A 20256-nucleotide genomic window follows, 5' to 3' on the forward strand; every position below is an offset into this window, starting at 1 on the left:
TTGTTCAGATATGAGATTTATCGTTATAACTTCTCCATTTATGCAGCTAAGAAAATTAAATTTTGCTATACTTCCACCCATTATTAACAGAGAACTCAGAATGAAAATTACAAAGATCGGGTCGCTATAACCTATAGCTATCGTACTACTGATTGTTCCGATATAAGATTTTTCGTTATAACTCCTCCATTTAAGTAGCTAGTAACATGAAATTTTGAACTGTTGTCACTCATTATCAAAAGAATACTTTCAGAGAAAATGACGAAGATCGGGTCGCTATAACCTATAGCCTCCATAAAACTGATTGTTCAGATATGAGATTTTTTTCCATAACTTCTCCATTTATACAGCTAGGAACATGAAAATTCTCACCGTTTTCACTCATTATTAACAGAATATTTACAGTGAAAATAACAAAGATCGGGTCACTATAACATATATCTCCCATACAACTGATTTTTCAGATATGCGATTTTTTGTTATAACTACTCCATCTATGTAGCTCGAAACAAGAAATTTCGCCCTATTTTCACTCATTATCAACAGAAAGTTTACAATAAAATTAACACAGATCGGGTCACTATAACCTGTTTATTGCCCCCATACAACTGATTGTTCAGATATGGGGTTTTACTGTAAAACTCCTTTATGTGGACAGCTAAAACCGATAAATTTCGTAAGCTATTTTTTAAATAATAATACAAAATCTACTGAGAAAATCGTCAAAATCTATGCTGTATAATCATAATCTCTTATACCACTGATTGTTCCTATACCAGTTTTTGCGATATATCTCCTTTATGTAAGAAGCTAAACGCATTAAATTGTGTTACCGGTTTACATACCGATCACACAGCAGTGAAAATCACTTTGATTGGTGCTATATAGGGTATATCCTGCATACCTCTGATTGTTTAGATAAGATGTTTTATATATGTAACTCCTCTATCTATGTGTGCTGAGAATATATAAATTTTTTCAAACGCAGTAATCTGTTAAAGTAAAGTTTTCAGATGTTCATGAAAGGTATGAAGCCTTCGGCATAGCCGAAGACAGCGCTGCTCTTACTTGTTTTTAATTAAATACGTTTATTTATTCATTTCATTAACTAACTTTCGCCTATTCTATTTTATATTTTTCAGAACTTCCTCGCCGCTAATGCTCAATGCTGGTGGAATGCCCCGCTCACTGCTGCGACGCGTGCCCTCAAATATGCCGGTCATATAGCTCCAGGGATGCTACTGGTAACCGCCGAACCATGCGCGCTCGAAGTGCTACGTGGCGCTTATGCTTGGTAACCGCCGAACCATGCGCGCTCGAAGTGCTACGTGGCGCTTATGCGCGGAGCGTGCTGAAACCACCTGCGACCTATGTCATCAGCTCAGTCGGTAAGTGAAATACAAGTGAATATACTTTGAAATTTAATGATATACGTGGTTTATATTAACGGTTACTAAAAACTAAAATATCAGGATCGAAAAAAGTAACGCAGTATTACCGAACATCAATTTCTATGAGGTATTTGCCAAAATTCCAACAAATCATTTGCCAATCGTCAAATATCGTAGATGCCTATGGTGTACAGTTAAAACAAAAAGATCCAAAAATGGAATATATGTCAAAAAAGCTGCATGCACCTAGCTTTAGAGTCTACTTTGTTTTGACTGTAACTACGGGCCTTGAAACAGAGGGATGGTCAAGATTTTTCGTAACTCAAGGGCCATCCATTTAGAGCCTCACGCAAGCTATGTTGGAACCCTAGTATCAATCAAATTCCAAAACCTATTTTTCTCCAGTTATTTTTACAGTGGGAAAAGATTTCAAATTTTTTGTAAAAAATCCAATTTCAAAACATGGAATGGAATGTATAAAACGACTTAAAATATAGTTCTTGTCAAATTTAGCTAAAATTTTTTCATAAAGCAACTGGATTATTTTACCAGATTTTGAAAAGATGGCACCGAAAACTAGTATCTTCTGTGATTTAAGGGGAGTATTAGAAGTAGAATGTTTCATGACAAAAAATTATAATTCTTTCCCCAAAATGGTTAAATGGCTCTACTGAGGTTCGTCTACCGTGTACAAATACTTACCTTGAAACATAATTCGGTTAAGGTGCTAAAATGACTGTTCCCCTTATGACGAAAACACACTGGCCACTCTTGTTTCAAGTTGCCTGAGATACCACAATCTCCGGCGTCGCATAAATCAACTTTTACATTTCCTCCGACTGGCCTTACATTATTCTAAAAGAATTGTAAAAAGTCGTCAATGTAGTAATTTTAGATCCTAGTTTTACTGTAAAAGGAGGTGATTCTAGATCCGAGTCAGTGGTTAAATTTGTAGTAAGATCTACCAAGGCTTACATTAAGAGATCTGGAAAGATCTGATGTACAAATTAAGTATGTATACAGTACAGTAAATACACTTGGAGGTTTGCCATTGCCTGCCGAGGAGCGACCGCTGTTAAGAAAAAATCTTTTTTCTACATATATAATATGACTAAGTCCAGAAAATGGCTAAACTAAATTAAGTTGAGTTGGAGAAACGTAGCCTTAGTGTCCAGCAGTAAGTCTGGATAAGTGCGTCCTGTCTTCACTTCTGCAGATCCTTCAGTTTTTCACCCTTTCTTGTCCTATGCTAGGAAATCTTGCGTTAAGTACAGCTCAGATGAACACACAAGGCACCCATTTTCTCAGGACGATCAACGCAATGCTCTGTCTAGTAGTCTAAAAAGAATTGGANATTAAGTACAGCTCAGTTGAACATACAAGGCACCCATTTCCTCAGGACGATCAACGCAATGCTCTGTCTAGTAGTCTAAAAAGAATTGGACAGTAACTAAGATCCGTTATGCCCGCCTGATCAAGGTAAATTTATGTACCTGCATCGCCGAGAGGGAAAACCTATTGCTGAATCTGGAAGCCGCATAGACATATCACACCGCAAGTTATTCTTGAGCCGCCCGTAAAAATACAAATTTCGTAGCATTCACCAAAAACAATGTCTTTCCAATCCTTGTTTCAAGGGAACTTGATATTGAAATTTTTACCCAAGTGTTGACGTTAAATTTTCTGNTTCCAATTGAAAGTCACTCGAAAGATCTTGCGATACCACACCGCAAGTTATTCTTGAGCCGCCCGTAAAAATACAAATTTCGTAGCATTCACCAAAAACAATGTCTTTCCAATCCTTGTTTCAAGGGAACTTGATATTGAAATTTTTACCCAAGTGTTGACGTTAAATTTTCTGCGAATTAGTACGTAAGAAGTGCGGAGTGCGCCCAGGCACATAAAGACGCTCTTGCTATAATCCCAATTTCCTCAGCCTTAGAATACATTGTGAAGCATGTTCTTTCTATCTGTAACAATCGACATATCACGTTTAATACCTTAATGCGAGACTAGGGCGTAATCCCCATTTTCTTAGCTAGCATTTTCTCGCACAAGTAGAAGGCTCCGTACGCGTTTTGAAGTTCAAAATTTGAACTCGATCCTCCTATTTAATCTGTTGGATAGCAATGGAGTAAGTGAAGATTATAGTGTGCGCGATACAATAACAGTAGCATTTTACAAAAAAGCGGTTAATATTAAAACCTGCGACACAAAAGTATGTGTACTGAATGAGACATGAGAAGAATAGGACATATCTTCGCTCTCAAGAGAGGCGATATGTCACAGGAGATACCTTTTTAGGCAGGCTGCAGAACGTTACGAGATACACAAGAATGACTTCTGCAAGAGCTGCTAAGGCCACGATTGCAATTTTGGCCAAAATGTACCATTTTTGGTACATTTTTTCCAGTTTGGTACATAGGAACACAATTTTTAGATTTGGTACATTTTTTTTTAATCTGGCAAAATAAGAAAATTATTGCTTACATCATATACCTTTTTAAAAGTCAAACCTTTGTTTGAAGGCCAACGTACATATCAATCGAGAAAATCTGCTTTTACGGCAACACATTGTCTAACTCAAGTAATTGAAAGGCATTGCCATATAAGCCTTCACGGGTTCCTTGACATTCAAGCAAAATCCAAGGACATGACAAGGTATTCCAAATGTAATAACTGCATGGAAAATAATCATGTTGAATGCAGAACTCTAATATCAGAAAAAGGAGGCGTTAGGCATGAGATCCTGGAAAAGCAAGGGATTTTAAGTATAAGGTACACATTGCCTCTAGATTGCAGGCAGCCTTAAAACTAACTGAGAAATTTCGGAGATTGAGCTATCGCAAGAGGCGATGCATTCAGGGGTCAACTGAATGTCATATCTCATAGCTGTTAATAAATAGGCTGTCAGAGGTAAAACATGGTGGATATCCCCCAAAGCTGACGTTTTGACCATTCAATACATTGATAATACGCATTATTACGTTGATCTGCCTGTGTAGCCATTATAGAAGCCACCTGCCCAACGAAAGCATTGGAATCATCACATACTATACTAATTGACAATGAGGCTTGCTGAAGCGCTATGTGTCTCCGTAATTTGGTAAGCATAGGAAACCGGGACCTTTAAAGGCTCTTGATAGTTTTAAACCAATCTGTGAGGATCCCTCGTTAAACTCATAGACAAAATGCTACCGAAATTATCCTTCCAGTAGCCCTACAAGGTAATAATTTCATAAGGGTACAAAGTTTCTACTTGCATGACAGGCTCTGGACCCTTTCAAAATTATATCTAGTCTTATGGACAACGGTAAAACTCTACTCAACTAGTAAAGCACGCATAATTGGTCGTTCTTAGAGAGAATTCAAATCAATAAAGGTATGTACCAACTAATTTTTGTTGTTGGTGTTTTCTACAGGGTAGGAGTACCGGTTGTCTCCAAACCAAATTTGAATAGGGATTACGGCAAATCTTTCCACAATACATATAGCATTAACTATATGAGCAATGTGCTTTAACATATGTATTTTGATAACTTTTTTGAATCTTATTACACGTTTTGGTACACAATGAGTAAGTAGCAACCGTGGCTACGATGAAGAAGATTCTGGTACATTCAGATATTTACTCTGGTATTTATTTCTCTGCACTCTGCTGGAAGAGACGATTTTAAGTGGTGATGTGCACTACCTTACCCGCGGCCAAAGCTTCTTAAGCTTTCAATATATTTTGTATAAGAGCGTGCAAAGTAAAAGCTCTCTCTGCCCGTCGCTGGTTGAAGGGGATCTAAGAGCAACGGCAATGTTTAGAAAGCGGCAGTCGCTGAGATTCGTAGGCTCCACGAAGTGGTGGTGGTGGTAGTGGCATGATGAAACTTTTACGAGGCCTAGGTATACTGCCCTGCAAAAAATTGGACTAATCCGGGATGACTCCGGGAGCAATCGCAAAGGAGCATGCGACTAATACCACTTTTGTTCGAGCATGTCCTATGAAGAGACTAATTGTTCACCTTTATACCCAAGCGGATATAAAAAGCGACTAGTCACTTTTAAAAGATAAAAATAAAAATATGAGCCAGCTGAGATTCGAACCGGGGTGCTCAGTTTTGTTAGGCGAACATATCATTAAATCGTTAATAGTACCCGTTAGAGATGAGTTGGGGACTAATTGATCTCCAATTATACGCATAAGGGATGAGTCGAGACTAATTGACCTCCATTAGTACCCGTATGAGACTAATTGGGACTAATTAATTCCCGATTGAGAGTAATCTCGGAATACTCTCTTTAGAGATTAGTCGCACAATTTTTTGCAGGGTGGCTTTCGTATACTAAAAAATATCCAAAAAAATCTCAAAAAAAAGCAACTTAAGTAAACGGTGTCACAATTAATCAAATCGTCACTTCTGAAGCAAACCCCACTTTTATCCTCGAAAATACCAAGTCAAAATTGNTTCAGAGTTCACCAAAAAGGAAATCCTCTTTTGGGCCCGTAAACTCAAATTATCGCCATCGGAGCTTTTCACGCTCTCGAAACAGGATCTAGAGCGTTATCTTGAAAGAGCGCAGCAGGAGGAGTTTTACGATGAGCAGCGCAAAAGCCAATATGCTAAGTGGGAGAGGCTGTCGGAGAGGAAACGTTTTTTGCTTGAGGAACAACACCGGGAGCGACTTAGAGGCGGTGGCATGCCTAACCGTCGCAGCATTTGGGATATTTTATACGCTGCAGCTAGAGAAATCGAGTCTATGTACGGTCGCAGTCAAGAGACTTCAGGAAACGATGGCGGACTATGCCCGTACTCAAATTCTGGCGGCTCTAGTTATGGATCCTCGCCATTTGGCGGTTTCGGAACGCCACCCGTTCCTAACATGTGCTCTACCATTAACGAAATGCATCCCGATGACTCTCAGTACACGCCGCCAGACTTTCCGTCGACGCTGTCAGCGACCCCAATCAGCTGTGCATCGTATCAGCGAGGGAATTCCATACCAATGAATGCCGCTTATGATATAAGTGCGGCGAACAATACTTATGGCGCGCGTGTACCGAGGAATACCACTTTTAATTTAAAAGGAAGCGTTGCCGCGAATGCAACTTGTACTAGGTGTCCGCCGCGAAATGCAACTTTTTATATGCCTCGACCCGCCAATACCACCTACAACATCGACCCGCCAATGAATACTACATACAATGTTTCACGAAATCCAAACGCAACGTATGATCTACGCCGACAAGCTCCAAATGCAACGTACAACTTGCCGCGAGCCAATGCAAATATTACATATAAAGTGCCTCAAATTCATGCCCCTAATGCCACATACAATATGTGTCCTGACGCCACTTTTAATACAACGAGTGCGCGTAATCGTACCTTCAATGCGGCAACGCAACGGGGAGGCCGGGGCAATGTCACCTTTGATGTTTATTCCCGTTCTCGCTCCGCAACTCCCAGTTTTCGTCCCAATCCCGTAATGGCGTCCACGCCGAAGAACTGCCCTCGAACTGGCCAAAAAGCCTATTTTCGCAACTATACCGACTACTGGCTGACACTGTCGGGCGGGGGCATCACTGAAGCATCCCAAAGTATCACCTACGATGTTTTTAGTGACAACAAAAGTAGCGTTCATGCCGCATCGCGAACCTACTCTCTGCCGCATCGCAGCAAATCTTGTCCACCAAGTGGACGCACTGGTGGCATGACATACCCTTCAAATCCTGGCAGCAGTATTCCATGCCCACGAGGCGGCCCAGTTCAAGCGATGGCAGCAGAAAGCTGCGGGGTCTCACCTTTGGCACGACCAGCTCGCGATCGTTCGTACATTGGGCCGCGGCGTCTCTATCAGGGAAAAAAGGATGGCTTGTGCGACTGTGCGCGACGCTCACGTAGCGTACCGCGTTGTTGAAGGAATTTGTCGTTAGAGTTTTGAGTGTTGAATACATTTAGAACGTGTATTGAAACAAAAATCCATACTGGATACCCGAACGGATTTTAAAGTTATGAAAATGAAAGCCAAGAAACTAAAACGCGGAAGAGGCATAAAGAAGCTTACATTATAACTGTACTTTGTAACAAATTTTTTTTCGTCATCAATATACATATATTTTGGGCATTTAAATGAGGTTGTTTGAATATTTGATTGAACACGGCAAAACTGGTAGCCGCCTTTACTGACGCTCAACAAATTCGGATTCAGGATATCTTTTATACAAGAAATATCTACTTAGGCACGAATGAGAATATCATACTATTACACCGCCTCGGATTGGCAAATGTTTTTTTCCACTGCTTAACGATGAGCGAATTCTTTTGCAAAAAAATTTTTTTATATCATTTTTGGATATCACGTGGACCTGCGATCGAACCACTCAGCTCATGCGGACGCTTGCTTTACATGTATGCACACCTAAAAATTCATTAACGGTATTAACCGTGCACAAAACATTACACTCAAATTACCATGAACAACACAATGTCGCTTTCGGTATGTGAATATGTGGCATGTTGCATTTGAAGTGTGCCATGCTGAAAAACTCGCTATAGTGGCTAAGAATTTAGAAAAATGTTCCTATTATTTAATTTACATGCATTCATATATGTATGTACGTTTTGCCCTGCATTTCTACTCTGACCAAAAAATCCAAGCCTTGTTGTTGCACTGTTTCGCATCGTCTCGAGCATTAGTTGCGCCTCGTCGAGTATTCGGTTGCAGCAAATGCCAAAGCGCTAAATGGTCTGTTGCAAAGGAATTTCATGGCTTCTGATTTATTCATTGCTGTAGTTTTTCGAAATTAAAACGCAACAATGTTGTACAAAGTAACTTAAAGAATTCATACGAATGTCGCAGAGCAGTGATAATTTGTGTAAATCAACAAGGAATTTGTTAATTGCTATAGCGTTAAGTGGTAATTATAGCTCATAGAAATCACAACAGAGGCCGATACGAAGATTGGCTAAACTTAGACAGTCACTCTAGCCGAGTGGTTTGAGAAGCATAGTAACACACCGAACAGATTTAAACGAAATGGATTTTCCCTTGTTTGTCGACTGGTCACTTCTTCGTTAAGGTTAAATTGAAGTCACTTGTGATGCTACGTCGAGCAGTTGATCTCAATTTCTATACCCATTCTGTCACGTTGCAGCTTCGATATTATTTCGTTTGTTTTTCTGCTGATCCTTTGCCAAGATGGAAATACAAGTTCAACTGAAAGTGGAAACATCATATTGCCTCACACCTCCACAGGCAAACGTTTTCCAAACCGGTTTCCACCGGTTTTTTATATTTAAGACGTTTTTTTTTTAAATCTTGATTTTTCGAATACCGAATAAAACTGATTTGTTTAACGGCCAAACCGGTTTGTCGCACCTGTTGACATTGCGGGCAAAGTAGCGACGGTTGGCTTAGCCATTAGGCTCAAAAGCTCTGGGTTATCTTTCAACCCAGAGCACGGGCACTTTAAGATTCTCGAAAGCTTCGACTTCCTGCCTGCTGAAATGGACCGGAGTCACCCGAGGATGGCCCCAAAAGGATCCTTCTCCACGCACTACCCTGCAAGCGTCTGGAGAAGAGGTCCAATAAACATCTTCACGGATGGATCGAAGCTGGAAGGGAGAGTTGGATGAGACGTCTACTGTCAGGAAGTCTCAGTAAATCTTACTTTCAGACTGCCGGATCTCTGCAGAGTTTTTCAGGCCGAGGTGGTCGCTATAAAAGAGGCAGCCGATTGGCTATGCATTCAAGTATTGTCGACAAGGAGGGTAAATATATACACTGATAGCCAGGCGGTAATCAGGGCGCTGGGATCGCTAATGGTGTGTTCAAAACTGGTCGGGGAACGCCTGACCTCTCTCCCAACTGCTTCGGAATACTTAAATATCTCGCTGATTTGGGTCCCAGGGCACAGTGATATCACAGGAAATTGCAGGGTTGATGAACTCGCTAGGCAAGGCACCCTCGAGGCCATCACCTCGTACTGGGAGGGAATTGGAGTTTCGTTAGCAACCTGCTGTCTGCTTTAGGACAGATGGGCTTACAGTCGGCTCAGCCAGCGCTGGGACAAACGTCGACCTACAAAGTTGCAAGGTCCTTCTGGCCGGTAGTGGACCGCGGTCAAGGGAACTACTGCATCTGGCTAAGCGCCACCGCTCGATTCTCACAGCTGTACTGGCCGGACATTGTCCTATGGGAATCCACGCGGTGCGACTCAAGATCGTCACAGATCCCTATTGCCGCAGTTGCCTGGAAGACGAGGTGGAATCATCTCAGCACTTCCTACACATTCGCTAGATTAAGGTTTAAGCACCTCGGTGCGCGTCTCATCAACACTCCGGAATGGATATCAGCTATTTGTGGAACTTTGTTGGGAGCACCCAACGCTTCTCGTAATTTTACACAGTTACCGTTCAAATGAATGAAGGTAATGTGGTATCAAAATGGGCAATTAAGTGCCTTAAGGCCCTTCGCGGACCTGCCGCCTTAACCTAACCTAACCTAACCACCGCTATTTGAAAAACCTTTTTTTTTTGTTGCCGGGCCGGGCCCTACCTCTCAATCCGACAAAAAATAGCAATAAAGCATTAAAAAAGATCTAGTTTATTGGGCCACTGATTACAAATCTTCAATCAAATTTCCAAATTCCAATATGGCGGATCCAGTATTGCTTGCAAATTTAAAAAAAAATGATAGAATTCGCTCGAAACTTGTTACTCGGGGTATTTGCGGTTGCTACTTATGAAAATAGAGAAAATTAAAAAATAGGTTCCTCTTAAATTGAAATATTAAACCAAGTTGGCTCTTCAATAGATTTTTGGCAAAATTTGGCCGACATTGGGTAGGTTCAGAAGGTTCAGAAGTTGAGCGCAACCGTTGCTAAAAAAATCAATGATCGTAATGCGTCTTCTGAACGGCTTGATACATTAGCTGTCAAATTCAAAACACACAACACGTTGTCTCAAATGATCAGAAAAATTTTACGATCATCTAACACGCAACTGTTCAGTTGATCAGAAGTACAAAACAACGCGTTCAGAAGGTGCAATCGCAACAGTTACTGAGCTGTTGCGCCTTCTGAACGTGCCCATTTATTTCGCAATTTTGAAATCTAATATTATTATATTTTCATATATTATTATATTTTCATATATTGGCATATATTTTCATACATATATATTTTCATATATTGGCATATATTGGCAGTAAGCTAACTTCTCAATGTGTAAGCATTCCGAAATCAAAGCGAGACAGTCTAGTACCGTTTTTATCAATGTATTGTGTACTTGAGTGCCGTTTTTGTATATGTGTTGTGTACATGTTTATTTATAAACGTATGTGTTCCTTTTCTTTCGTACGTGTTTATTGATATATCTGTACTGTAGTGTTTTCGGACGGTACTAGCTCTTACTGCCAATATAGGAGTATTACATATATGTTTATTTTACTTATGTACCTACTTATGTACATATGTATACTTACAAAAATGCAGTTTTTTACAAGCTTTTGTTTAACTTACTCTGTATTTATGTATTGTATGTAAGTATTTTTGTTAGAGGCAAATCTTGCAATCAATTTTTGACCAACTTCCTGATGACCTAAGGACTTGAAACTTCACATCTGGCTTAGAACCCGATAGGTGGCGCAGGAGTCGAGATATTTGGTAAACTAGGATTTATGGACCGATTTCATTCATATTTAGAAAGCTTGCTTTAAAAACATTTGTTTTTACTATAAACTTATTCATTCCTTATTTAAATTAAGAATTAATAATTTTACGACAACACGATTAAACGTCACAAATTTCATTTCTATTAAGAAAAACATATTTAGATTGAAACAAAACCTAGGTTGCTGCATACGTATCTAGCGTACTCTGAAATTAACGTAACGTTTGCCAGATTCATATAAATTCTAGAGTGGAGGGGCCTTCTTACTTAATATTCCTAAGAAATTATATTAGGTCCACTTTGAAGATTCTCCATTCAGACCCCTGTGAGACGTTTTAGCTCTGAAAGTATTCAACTTGGAAGCCGCCGTTGGTAGCAGGGGAAGAGGGAGGCCCTCACTGCGATGGTAAAATCAACTTCAGAAGGCTTTGGCTTCACTTGGCATTTCCGATTGGCGTCAGTTGGCACAGAAGAGAAACGACTAGCGTGCTATGTTGAACTCGGCCAAAATCGCTTAGGCGGTTACAGCGTCTGTCGAGTCCGGTTCCAAGGTGCCCCGGGTATTAGGACTGGTTCCGGTTCACAAAAAATAATAACGGAAATAGGCCCTATTCAAAAAGCTAAACAACACATTATAAAAACTGTTTACAAAAATTCAATTTATTTTCATATTTGCGCTTTTCTTTTAATCATTTGCGAAAATTCGATTAACAAGATTCTAAGGCCACAAAGAATCGACATCAATATTTTACAGTTCACCGCAGCGACCTAACTTTCGGTTCTACGATAATTTCGCAACTTGCGCCATACCAGGGACAACGAGGCGACCGACACTCGTCGCTGCGCATAATTTATGCACATATTTCATAATCATGACACATTTTCAGAATGCGGATGAGCCCAACGAAAATTTATGCAGCACTCGGCTCAGTTGCAAAATGTTGCATAATTTATTACAGCGACAGTAGCGTTCAAAGCAACTTCAGGAAGAACAACAACACCACCAACAACAAATGCAATTGATGCCACAACTCATTTGCGTGCTGCAACAGACGACAAGCAGAACAGACGAATTGGCCTGTTGCACCTAAATTTATGGCATAGTAATCAAAAAACCCCACCAACAACAACAACATAAATTTGTATGTCACGAATGAAAATGAAAATAAAATTATGCAATGACAACTACAAGAGACAGAGTTAAATAGTAAATTGATGGCAGCTCTTTTTTGATCTCACCGACAAGTGTTTCGCCGTGCTATTGCGAGGGAGTAAGGACCTCCATGAATCTTTTTTTAGTTTTATAACTGCTTGCGACATGTATCTGCAACTTTATGTGAAAGTGAAATTCACTTTTCTTTTGTTGCTGGCCATGTGTGAGTGAAGATGATAGCACGTGGCATGACCATATGCGCTTGCACATTCAATTGTTGACTTTTTTGTTGTTGTCCTAACGCGCACATCAATCAGCCCAACTATGCGTTAAGCAACAACGTTAACAAGCAGAGAAGTGCCAATGTTGCAAATGAGAAGCCTCATTTAAATGGCCTCATCATCAACTGCTACTGTTACTGTAGTTAGTAAGTAACAGCGATAGTCAAGTCACGGTTGCCACTATCGAGTATCAACCACACTGTGTCAAATAAGTGCATGCACATTTAATTTCAAAATATTTTAAATGCAAAATTTTATGTGAATGATTNCATATTTCATAATCATGACACATTTTCAGAATGCGGATGAGCCCAACGAAAATTTATGCAGCACTCGGCTCAGTTGCAAAATGTTGCATAATTTATTACAGCGACAGTAGCGTTCAAAGCAACTTCAGGAAGAACAACAACACCACCAACAACAAATGCAATTGATGCCACAACTCATTTGCGTGCTGCAACAGACGACAAGCAGAACAGACGAATTGGCCTGTTGCACCTAAATTTATGGCATAGTAATCAAAAAACCCCACCAACAACAACAACATAAATTTGTATGTCACGAATGAAAATGAAAATAAAATTATGCAATGACAACTACAAGAGACAGAGTTAAATAGTAAATTGATGGCAGCTCTTTTTTGATCTCACCGACAAGTGTTTCGCCGTGCTATTGCGAGGGAGTAAGGACCTCCATGAATCTTTTTTTAGTTTTATAACTGCTTGCGACATGTATCTGCAACTTTATGTGAAAGTGAAATTCACTTTTCTTTTGTTGCTGGCCATGTGTGAGTGAAGATGATAGCACGTGGCATGACCATATGCGCTTGCACATTCAATTGTTGACTTTTTTGTTGTTGTCCTAACGCGCACATCAATCAGCCCAACTATGCGTTAAGCAACAACGTTAACAAGCAGAGAAGTGCCAATGTTGCAAATGAGAAGCCTCATTTAAATGGCCTCATCATCAACTGCTACTGTTACTGTAGTTAGTAAGTAACAGCGATAGTCAAGTCACGGTTGCCACTATCGAGTATCAACCACACTGTGTCAAATAAGTGCATGCACATTTAATTTCAAAATATTTTAAATGCAAAATTTTATGTGAATGATTTGGAAGTTTTTAATTATTTAAGATAAACAGTTATTTCTGCATTTTCACTGACAACCAAGCCGATATATAATCTCTAAACGAGATGACGTATGTATATGGCCCGGAATTGAGCTTGCACAACTTGAATCCACTGCCCATTTCACGTTATCTTTTCAGGTTTTTGAAACAATTCGCTTTCAATAATTTTCATTTTCAACCCTGAGAGTGGTATCCATACGTTATAGTCAATCCCCAAGAGAGTGAAGTTATATATAACACTGTGCAACAGTCGCAACCAGCCCGGCCTTTGCTGATATTTTCTGATAGCATACATATCCAATAATAAAACACTCGACGAATTTTCAAAAGTTAGCTCGTATTTTTATTTTATGGCCTACTAATGTTTTCATGTCCCGCCCTAAGTAGTTTTTAAAAAAGTAGAAAAAACGGCTAAAATAAATATTTAAGCTAAATATGAACATTTTCACCCATTAGCTCCGGCCAGAAAGAGTCGTTTTGACCCTTACTGCAAAAGTCCCCTCAAAAAGCTAATTTGGAAGGTCGTGAGGGGGTTAAAATATTTTTTTTTACTCTTAGAAAAATTTGACTAGGGCTCTTCTCAGGCAAAATTTTCATGTCAGCAACGTCAGTCTCTTCGGGGCTATTCTCAAACAAGCTAGCGAAAATTTTCGAATCGCTTACGCAAGTCACCGACGTGTGTTATAAATGTCGTAAATATGCGCAAATGATACGGTAAAATTTCTTGCATAACATTTTAGGGGGTAGTACTTAGTTGCCATTTTTTATTGAAGTTGCATGCAATTATTTCAAAATATATGCAGGTCTTTTGACCTGGGTGTTTTTACACCCATTGTGGTAGAAGTTAATGGGTTAAAATTTTCCGCGAAAAAAATGCTCGCTGTATTTTACTATAGCTTATATATGCATACATACATATCTATGACAATAAAGAATACCAGAATTTATTACCTAAACTAAAGAGAAGTTTTTGAAAAGACTTGATCGAAATATTCAGGAAGGTGACCTGTCATCAACATTATATCTTTCATCTTATTTTGTCAAAAGTATTTATGTAAGTGGCACTTGCATACTAAAGTTAAATTTTTAAGTATTATTCCGTGTTCCAGCAGATACCTTTTGAATGTTGTTGATTTCGTCAGTCGGATAACTTTTCTGTCATACTGTATATCGCAATTTCCCATCATTGCAGTAACATACCGCGCATGCAATGATAGCAACAACAACCGCAATGATCTATTGCCTGCAATGTCAATTGCTTGCTGGCTGCTGCTGCTGCTGCTCTGCCGCTTAAAAACAATCAATCAGCGACGATTTTTCGCTCAATTAGACATCATCATTCAATCGGTGATTCGTGAGCTGTTGTGACGAGTTGAAAAGAAGAGTCGGCAGCAATTGCACAAACAAACAAACAAAATGACAACCGTAACCAAAAGTGGTAGACAATCATCAATCGCCACTGTTGCAGCAGCCGGCAGCAGCAGAGGCAATCTGCCAAAGCAGTTGATATGAAATGCAAAACTGTAGCTAAGACGAAAAGCGAGTTCATTCATGATTTAACAAAGAAAAATAAGTCGAGCTTCAACGGAGCGAGCCAAGTCAAATCGTCATCAATAAAACGATTGCCTACAATTTTTTTTGTTTTTTTTATTTTTTTTTATTTCTGCCCACCTGAAATGCAATGGCAAATGAAAACGAAAACGAAAATGGAAATGAAAATGGAAATGGAAATTGAAACGAAATGATGGCCAACAGCCGTGGTAGCCACATCAATAATGGTAACAGCTATTGCGGCATTGGCTGCAGCAATAATCATTATTGCAACAAAAAGCAATTTTATCACGATTTTCAATGCAAAGCAAAATGTTACCAATGCGCGCACTCACACACAGATATATGTATGTATGTATGTACGTACAAATTGTTTGTTATTGTGCTGACTGATGATTTTCACATTAGACGGTCAACAATGCGGAAAATCGCCTAATGGCAAAAGCAAAGCCAAGCCAAAGGCAGCAAAGTTAAGTTTGAAAGCGCGTGTGCAGCTTGTTACTGTTAGTTGCACACAAAGTGCATACTATGATTGGGACACTTGTTGCAAGAATTTTCTCAACTTAATGGCATGTTAATGTTAAACTTCGGNAGTCAACAATGCGGAAAATCGCCTAATGGCAAAAGCAAAGCCAAGCCAAAGGCAGCAAAGTTAAGTTTGAAAGCGCGCGCGTAGCTTGTTACTGTTAGTTGCACACAAAGTGCATACTATGATTGAGGCATTTGTTGCAAGAATTTTCTCAACTTAATGGCATGTTAATGTTAAACTTCGGTGTATGCGATGAGCACGTTCTGTGCTAATTAAGAAGTATTTATTTGTTTCAGAAACGGTACAACCAAAGTGGTGCACCGAGAGGAATAGTTATTAGTTTCGTCTTGCAAAATGTACGACTTTTTTTCTCGTAGATCCCTTTCAAAAATTTACTGGTTTCGGATGACCCCCTGCTGATACATTTCTAAATATTCCCACAGCTCGTAAAAAAATTATATATGAAAATTAGATCCAACAATGTAAATTTGCATCGCGGGTGAATTCCAAAACTAAACTCAGAGTGGCCAAAATAAAAGTAAAATATTTTATTGTATTCTATTTGTAAAAGTAATCTGATTACACACTTGTAGGTCTTACAAATTAGAGCTCGTAAGTCCATCAAAATACTCTTTCGATCGGAAGAGTTATATTTTTTAAGAGCACTGCGAGCGCTAGCGTTATTTACATTATGTTCACCATAAACTCATCAAATGTTCGGCTCACTCATGACTTTGCACATGGAGTATATGTAAAATAGTTTATTCGTGTTAATGGCATCATTTTTATTTTTATCGCTCCGAGTTTTAAAATGAGGCGAAAAATATTTATCACATTTTTGAAACACAAAACTTAAAACATCAAAACGGCTAAGCTTTTTTCGCCAAACTTTTAATTCAGATACTGCCAATAGAGAAAAGAACGAGATTAAAAAAATCTATGACAAATAACCACCGTCTCATCTTCTTCAAGGCAAGATGGGCAAATAGACTTGTCATTTACGCCTATCACAGTCAGGTGTTTGTGCCACGTGAAGTGAGTGACCAGTCAGCAGTCCAGCAAGTTGTCTGCAGTGTCGTCTGCTCAGTGAGAGAAAAAAATTAGATAGACCCGTGAGATTGAAGGCAACATGAGTTTTGCCCACCTGCATCCCCTCGATGCCTCTCAGTCATTTCTGCGCGAATTATTCACCCAGTTTCTGATGCTGGCTTCGATTGCCGAAGGTGAGAGTGCTAAAACTGGTTGCGGACCGAGGAATGCCTGGTCTGAGCAAACTCTGGCCAAATGATCAGATGTCTCATAACCAGGTACTCCAGCGTGACCTGGCACCCAGAGTAAAACAACCTCGTTATGTTGACCATTGTATTTTAGTCGAGACTTGCATTTCCGAACTAGTTTGGAAGTACTTAATTAGAGGGCTGGTCAGTGCCTTAAGTGCAGCTTGGTTGTCACAGCAGTCACGTAAACTCCTTCCCCTCCACCTATGTTTCTCCACGTAGCCCATTGCTTTGAGTATTGCATTCTCTTACGGAAAAGTGAAGCTTATCTCCATTAACCTCGAAAAAGACCCCAGATCATGACCCCGAGTCAGTTTTGGACCCCGGGGGGGTCAAATGTGTTCCATGAAGGCTAAATACTATCAGAGCTTCAATTTTCTGCAAAAACACAGATACACAGTGTTGAAAATAAGCTTTCGACACACTCTAGTTTTCTTGAGTAACTTCATAATCGACAGCAATTTTTACATAAGTGGGTATAATAGGGCGGAGTAATTTAATTTCGAAAAAAGTGTATGGCATATTCGAATTCTTCGTTGGATTCTAAGCAGAAATGGTGAACTATATACCAAAAATGACGTTTGACCCTCAAAATTTTAAAAGGAAAAATCAATTTATTTAATTTTTTCTCAACAAAATTAATTTTTCATTTACCAAGTTTTGTGTTTTCATATTGCTTTTTCTTTTGGAAATTGGGAGGGTCAAACCTAATTTTTGGTTTATACGTTGTTCGCCATTTATACTTAGAATTAATTGTGGAATTTGAATTTGCTATATACTTTCTTCAAAAATTTTTCGCCGAGCGAATTAATCCGCCCTAATATATATATCGTCGTTTAAATTACAAAACTGCGTATCGTCATTCTGCAAAACCGCGTAGCTAACAAAATCAAAGTCACCATAAACGTTGTATTTTTAAGCGCCCTCGCAAACAAGGTCAAAGACTTCGTAAAGAATATCTCTTCCGAAATTCCACAAAGCCTTCTCCCTTTGTTCAACTTGATCAAAGCTTCTGCGCCATATAAAAAAACGAAAGTGCATCGCCCCGCCTCCAATTCCAATACAGCATGAGCTGCGGGGTGCAACTTTAATCCGCCGTGTTCGTTCCGACCGCGGGATGCTCTTGCAGAGTTACCGTTACCGACGCTGTAAAACCGCTCCACTACTATCTTCTTCTCTTTATTGGCGCTTTAACCAGCTAAGCGATTTTGGCCGGGTCCAAAACAGCACGCCAGTCAGTTATCACAAAAGTTTTGAAATTTTTCTGATTGATACATTTAACTGACTTTCTCTACGTAGGCAATGGCAAATTTTAAGGGGCGTCTTTGCTATGTACATTCATATGATTGCTTCATAAAACGCGTATGCTGATCGAAGTTGGCCTACAAGTAGGTACGTCTATATGCTTCCAATTGTATTTTATATGAACGAAATTAAAAAACTACTCGCCACCCATTCAATACTTACTATGTAAAATCAACAAACATTTTGTTCTCGCTGTGCAGCAAAATAAACGAAAATTGCAAATCAGCTTATCCCTCTCATGGCCGAATTAAATTGGGTGAGGCTAAAACTTTTTTGATGGCATGTTATTGTTGGTTGGGCCTTAGACATGAACTGGTATAAATTTTAAATGTCTGTGATTTCTGGTTTGACATTATGAAATGTTGTTAATAAATGTTTACAAAGTTTTCTAACAAAAACTAAAAATAATTTGTAAGATTCGATGTCTTCATTTCATTTGTTTAAACTAATTTTATAACCTTAACCATTTTTGTTTATAAAAAATAAAAATTATTTGGTGTATTTTTTAAAATGTTGCAGAACTATTTTCAGTAACATTTTTGTTGCGCACAAGTATTCACAACGAAAAGACGCTAAAAACTAATTAGTTCCATAATTATGGCATACAATTTCGCTTTTTTGCCTTCGCAACATTCCTAAGTGTCATTTGAAACAACCCTTTGGAAAAAATATTTCAAACGCCGGGATCTATAAACCAAAATATCTCAATGTTGCCTATAGGCAATATCGGGCATGACAGGGTTAATTTGCTTGCAATTGAATTGCATGTTTGCCAACATTGCATGTGCGCAGCGTTTTTCCACTTGGTGAGTCGGTAATTGAGCAGAGTAATGAGCAAGTGCACGCATCACAAAAGCGATGAGCTGCCAAATGAGTTGTGCATACGTTGCCCCGCTGCTCCTACACCTTATCTGATCCCCAACTGTCATGGATTGGCGATCAGAGTGATGCGTGCTGTAAGTAGTCGCTGACATATGGTACAGCAGCAGATCGTGCACATCATTAACGGCATTTCTTAGCAACGCTTGCATATAAGTAAACTAAGCCAATGCTGTGGAAGCAAAAATTGCATCCACTAAGTTGATGATTTGAGTTAGTTGATACGCATAAAGTTGAGTAGTCGCCACCAACACTGATTAGCTTTGATAGTTGCTTTGATGGAATCACGTCACTAACATTTTTTATGTTAAATACGTATATGATTTGCCTGCAGTATGTGGGATATGTAATACATATACGTAGCGACCACCTGACACTCACGTGCCACAACTGCTGCAAACCATACAGTATCGCGAAAAAAGTCAAGTGAATGGGGGAAAGTGCAATAAATCTGCGGAAACTTCACACAAGTGACTAAGCAGGCCAAACACTTTTTGAGCCATCGATAGATCGATCGATCGACAGTGATCGCTCATTTATTTGTTTTTTCATTATTACATTTTCCTCGTTACTGCTAGGCACATATCACCCACAGCATCCATATATCAATTTCGCTGATCTCGTTGAAGGATCACTGATCATTACACTTCGAAAATGGCGCACATTTTGTGCATACTGATGCGAAAGTAAAAGCAAATACGGGTACATAAAAATAAGGCAATAACTGGTATCGCATATAAAATGTAACAAACGTGTACCCGCCAGTCAACGTAGATAGAGGCTAAGCTAGCATATTAACTAAAATTGAAAAATCTAAATTTGAAAATTTGAAAATGGCATATTGTCACGTTTCAGCCATATACTTACCGGTAAACAGCATGACCACTTTTTGACCGCTGGGTCCGCGCGAAACTAACCTATGCCTATGGTGCCTGGCGTTGCAAGTATTGATCTACCAAGCCAAGAAGCCACCAATATACAGCGGACAGAGCAAATTTATGTCAACATCATTTTTAGCTGAGCGCTCACGCTAATGGTGTGATGACACAATTGTCTATGTGGCTGCCAGAAAAAAGTAGTGAAACCAAAAAAGTTAC

The 20256-nt window shown here is 39.3% G+C and overlaps 1 protein-coding gene across 1 annotated transcript in view; it reads left to right on the forward strand.

Moving 5' to 3' along the window:
* The window catches only part of ko (Stork-head domain-containing protein knockout), a 48984-nt gene that overhangs the window by 14214 nt on the left and 14514 nt on the right, over positions 1-20256 (forward strand). The window contains exons 2-3 of the mRNA XM_017609396.1: positions 1143-1278; positions 1323-1388. Coding sequence (XP_017464885.1) covers positions 1143-1278; positions 1323-1388 — 202 coding nt within the window. The remainder of the gene's footprint in view (positions 1-1142; positions 1279-1322; positions 1389-20256) is intronic.

This window comes from Rhagoletis zephyria, unplaced genomic scaffold (assembly GCF_001687245.7).
Source record: "Rhagoletis zephyria isolate East Lansing unplaced genomic scaffold, Rhagoletis_zephyria_1.1 Rzeph_scaffold_00223, whole genome shotgun sequence".
In the NCBI taxonomy this organism is placed as follows: Eukaryota; Metazoa; Arthropoda; class Insecta; order Diptera; family Tephritidae; genus Rhagoletis; species Rhagoletis zephyria.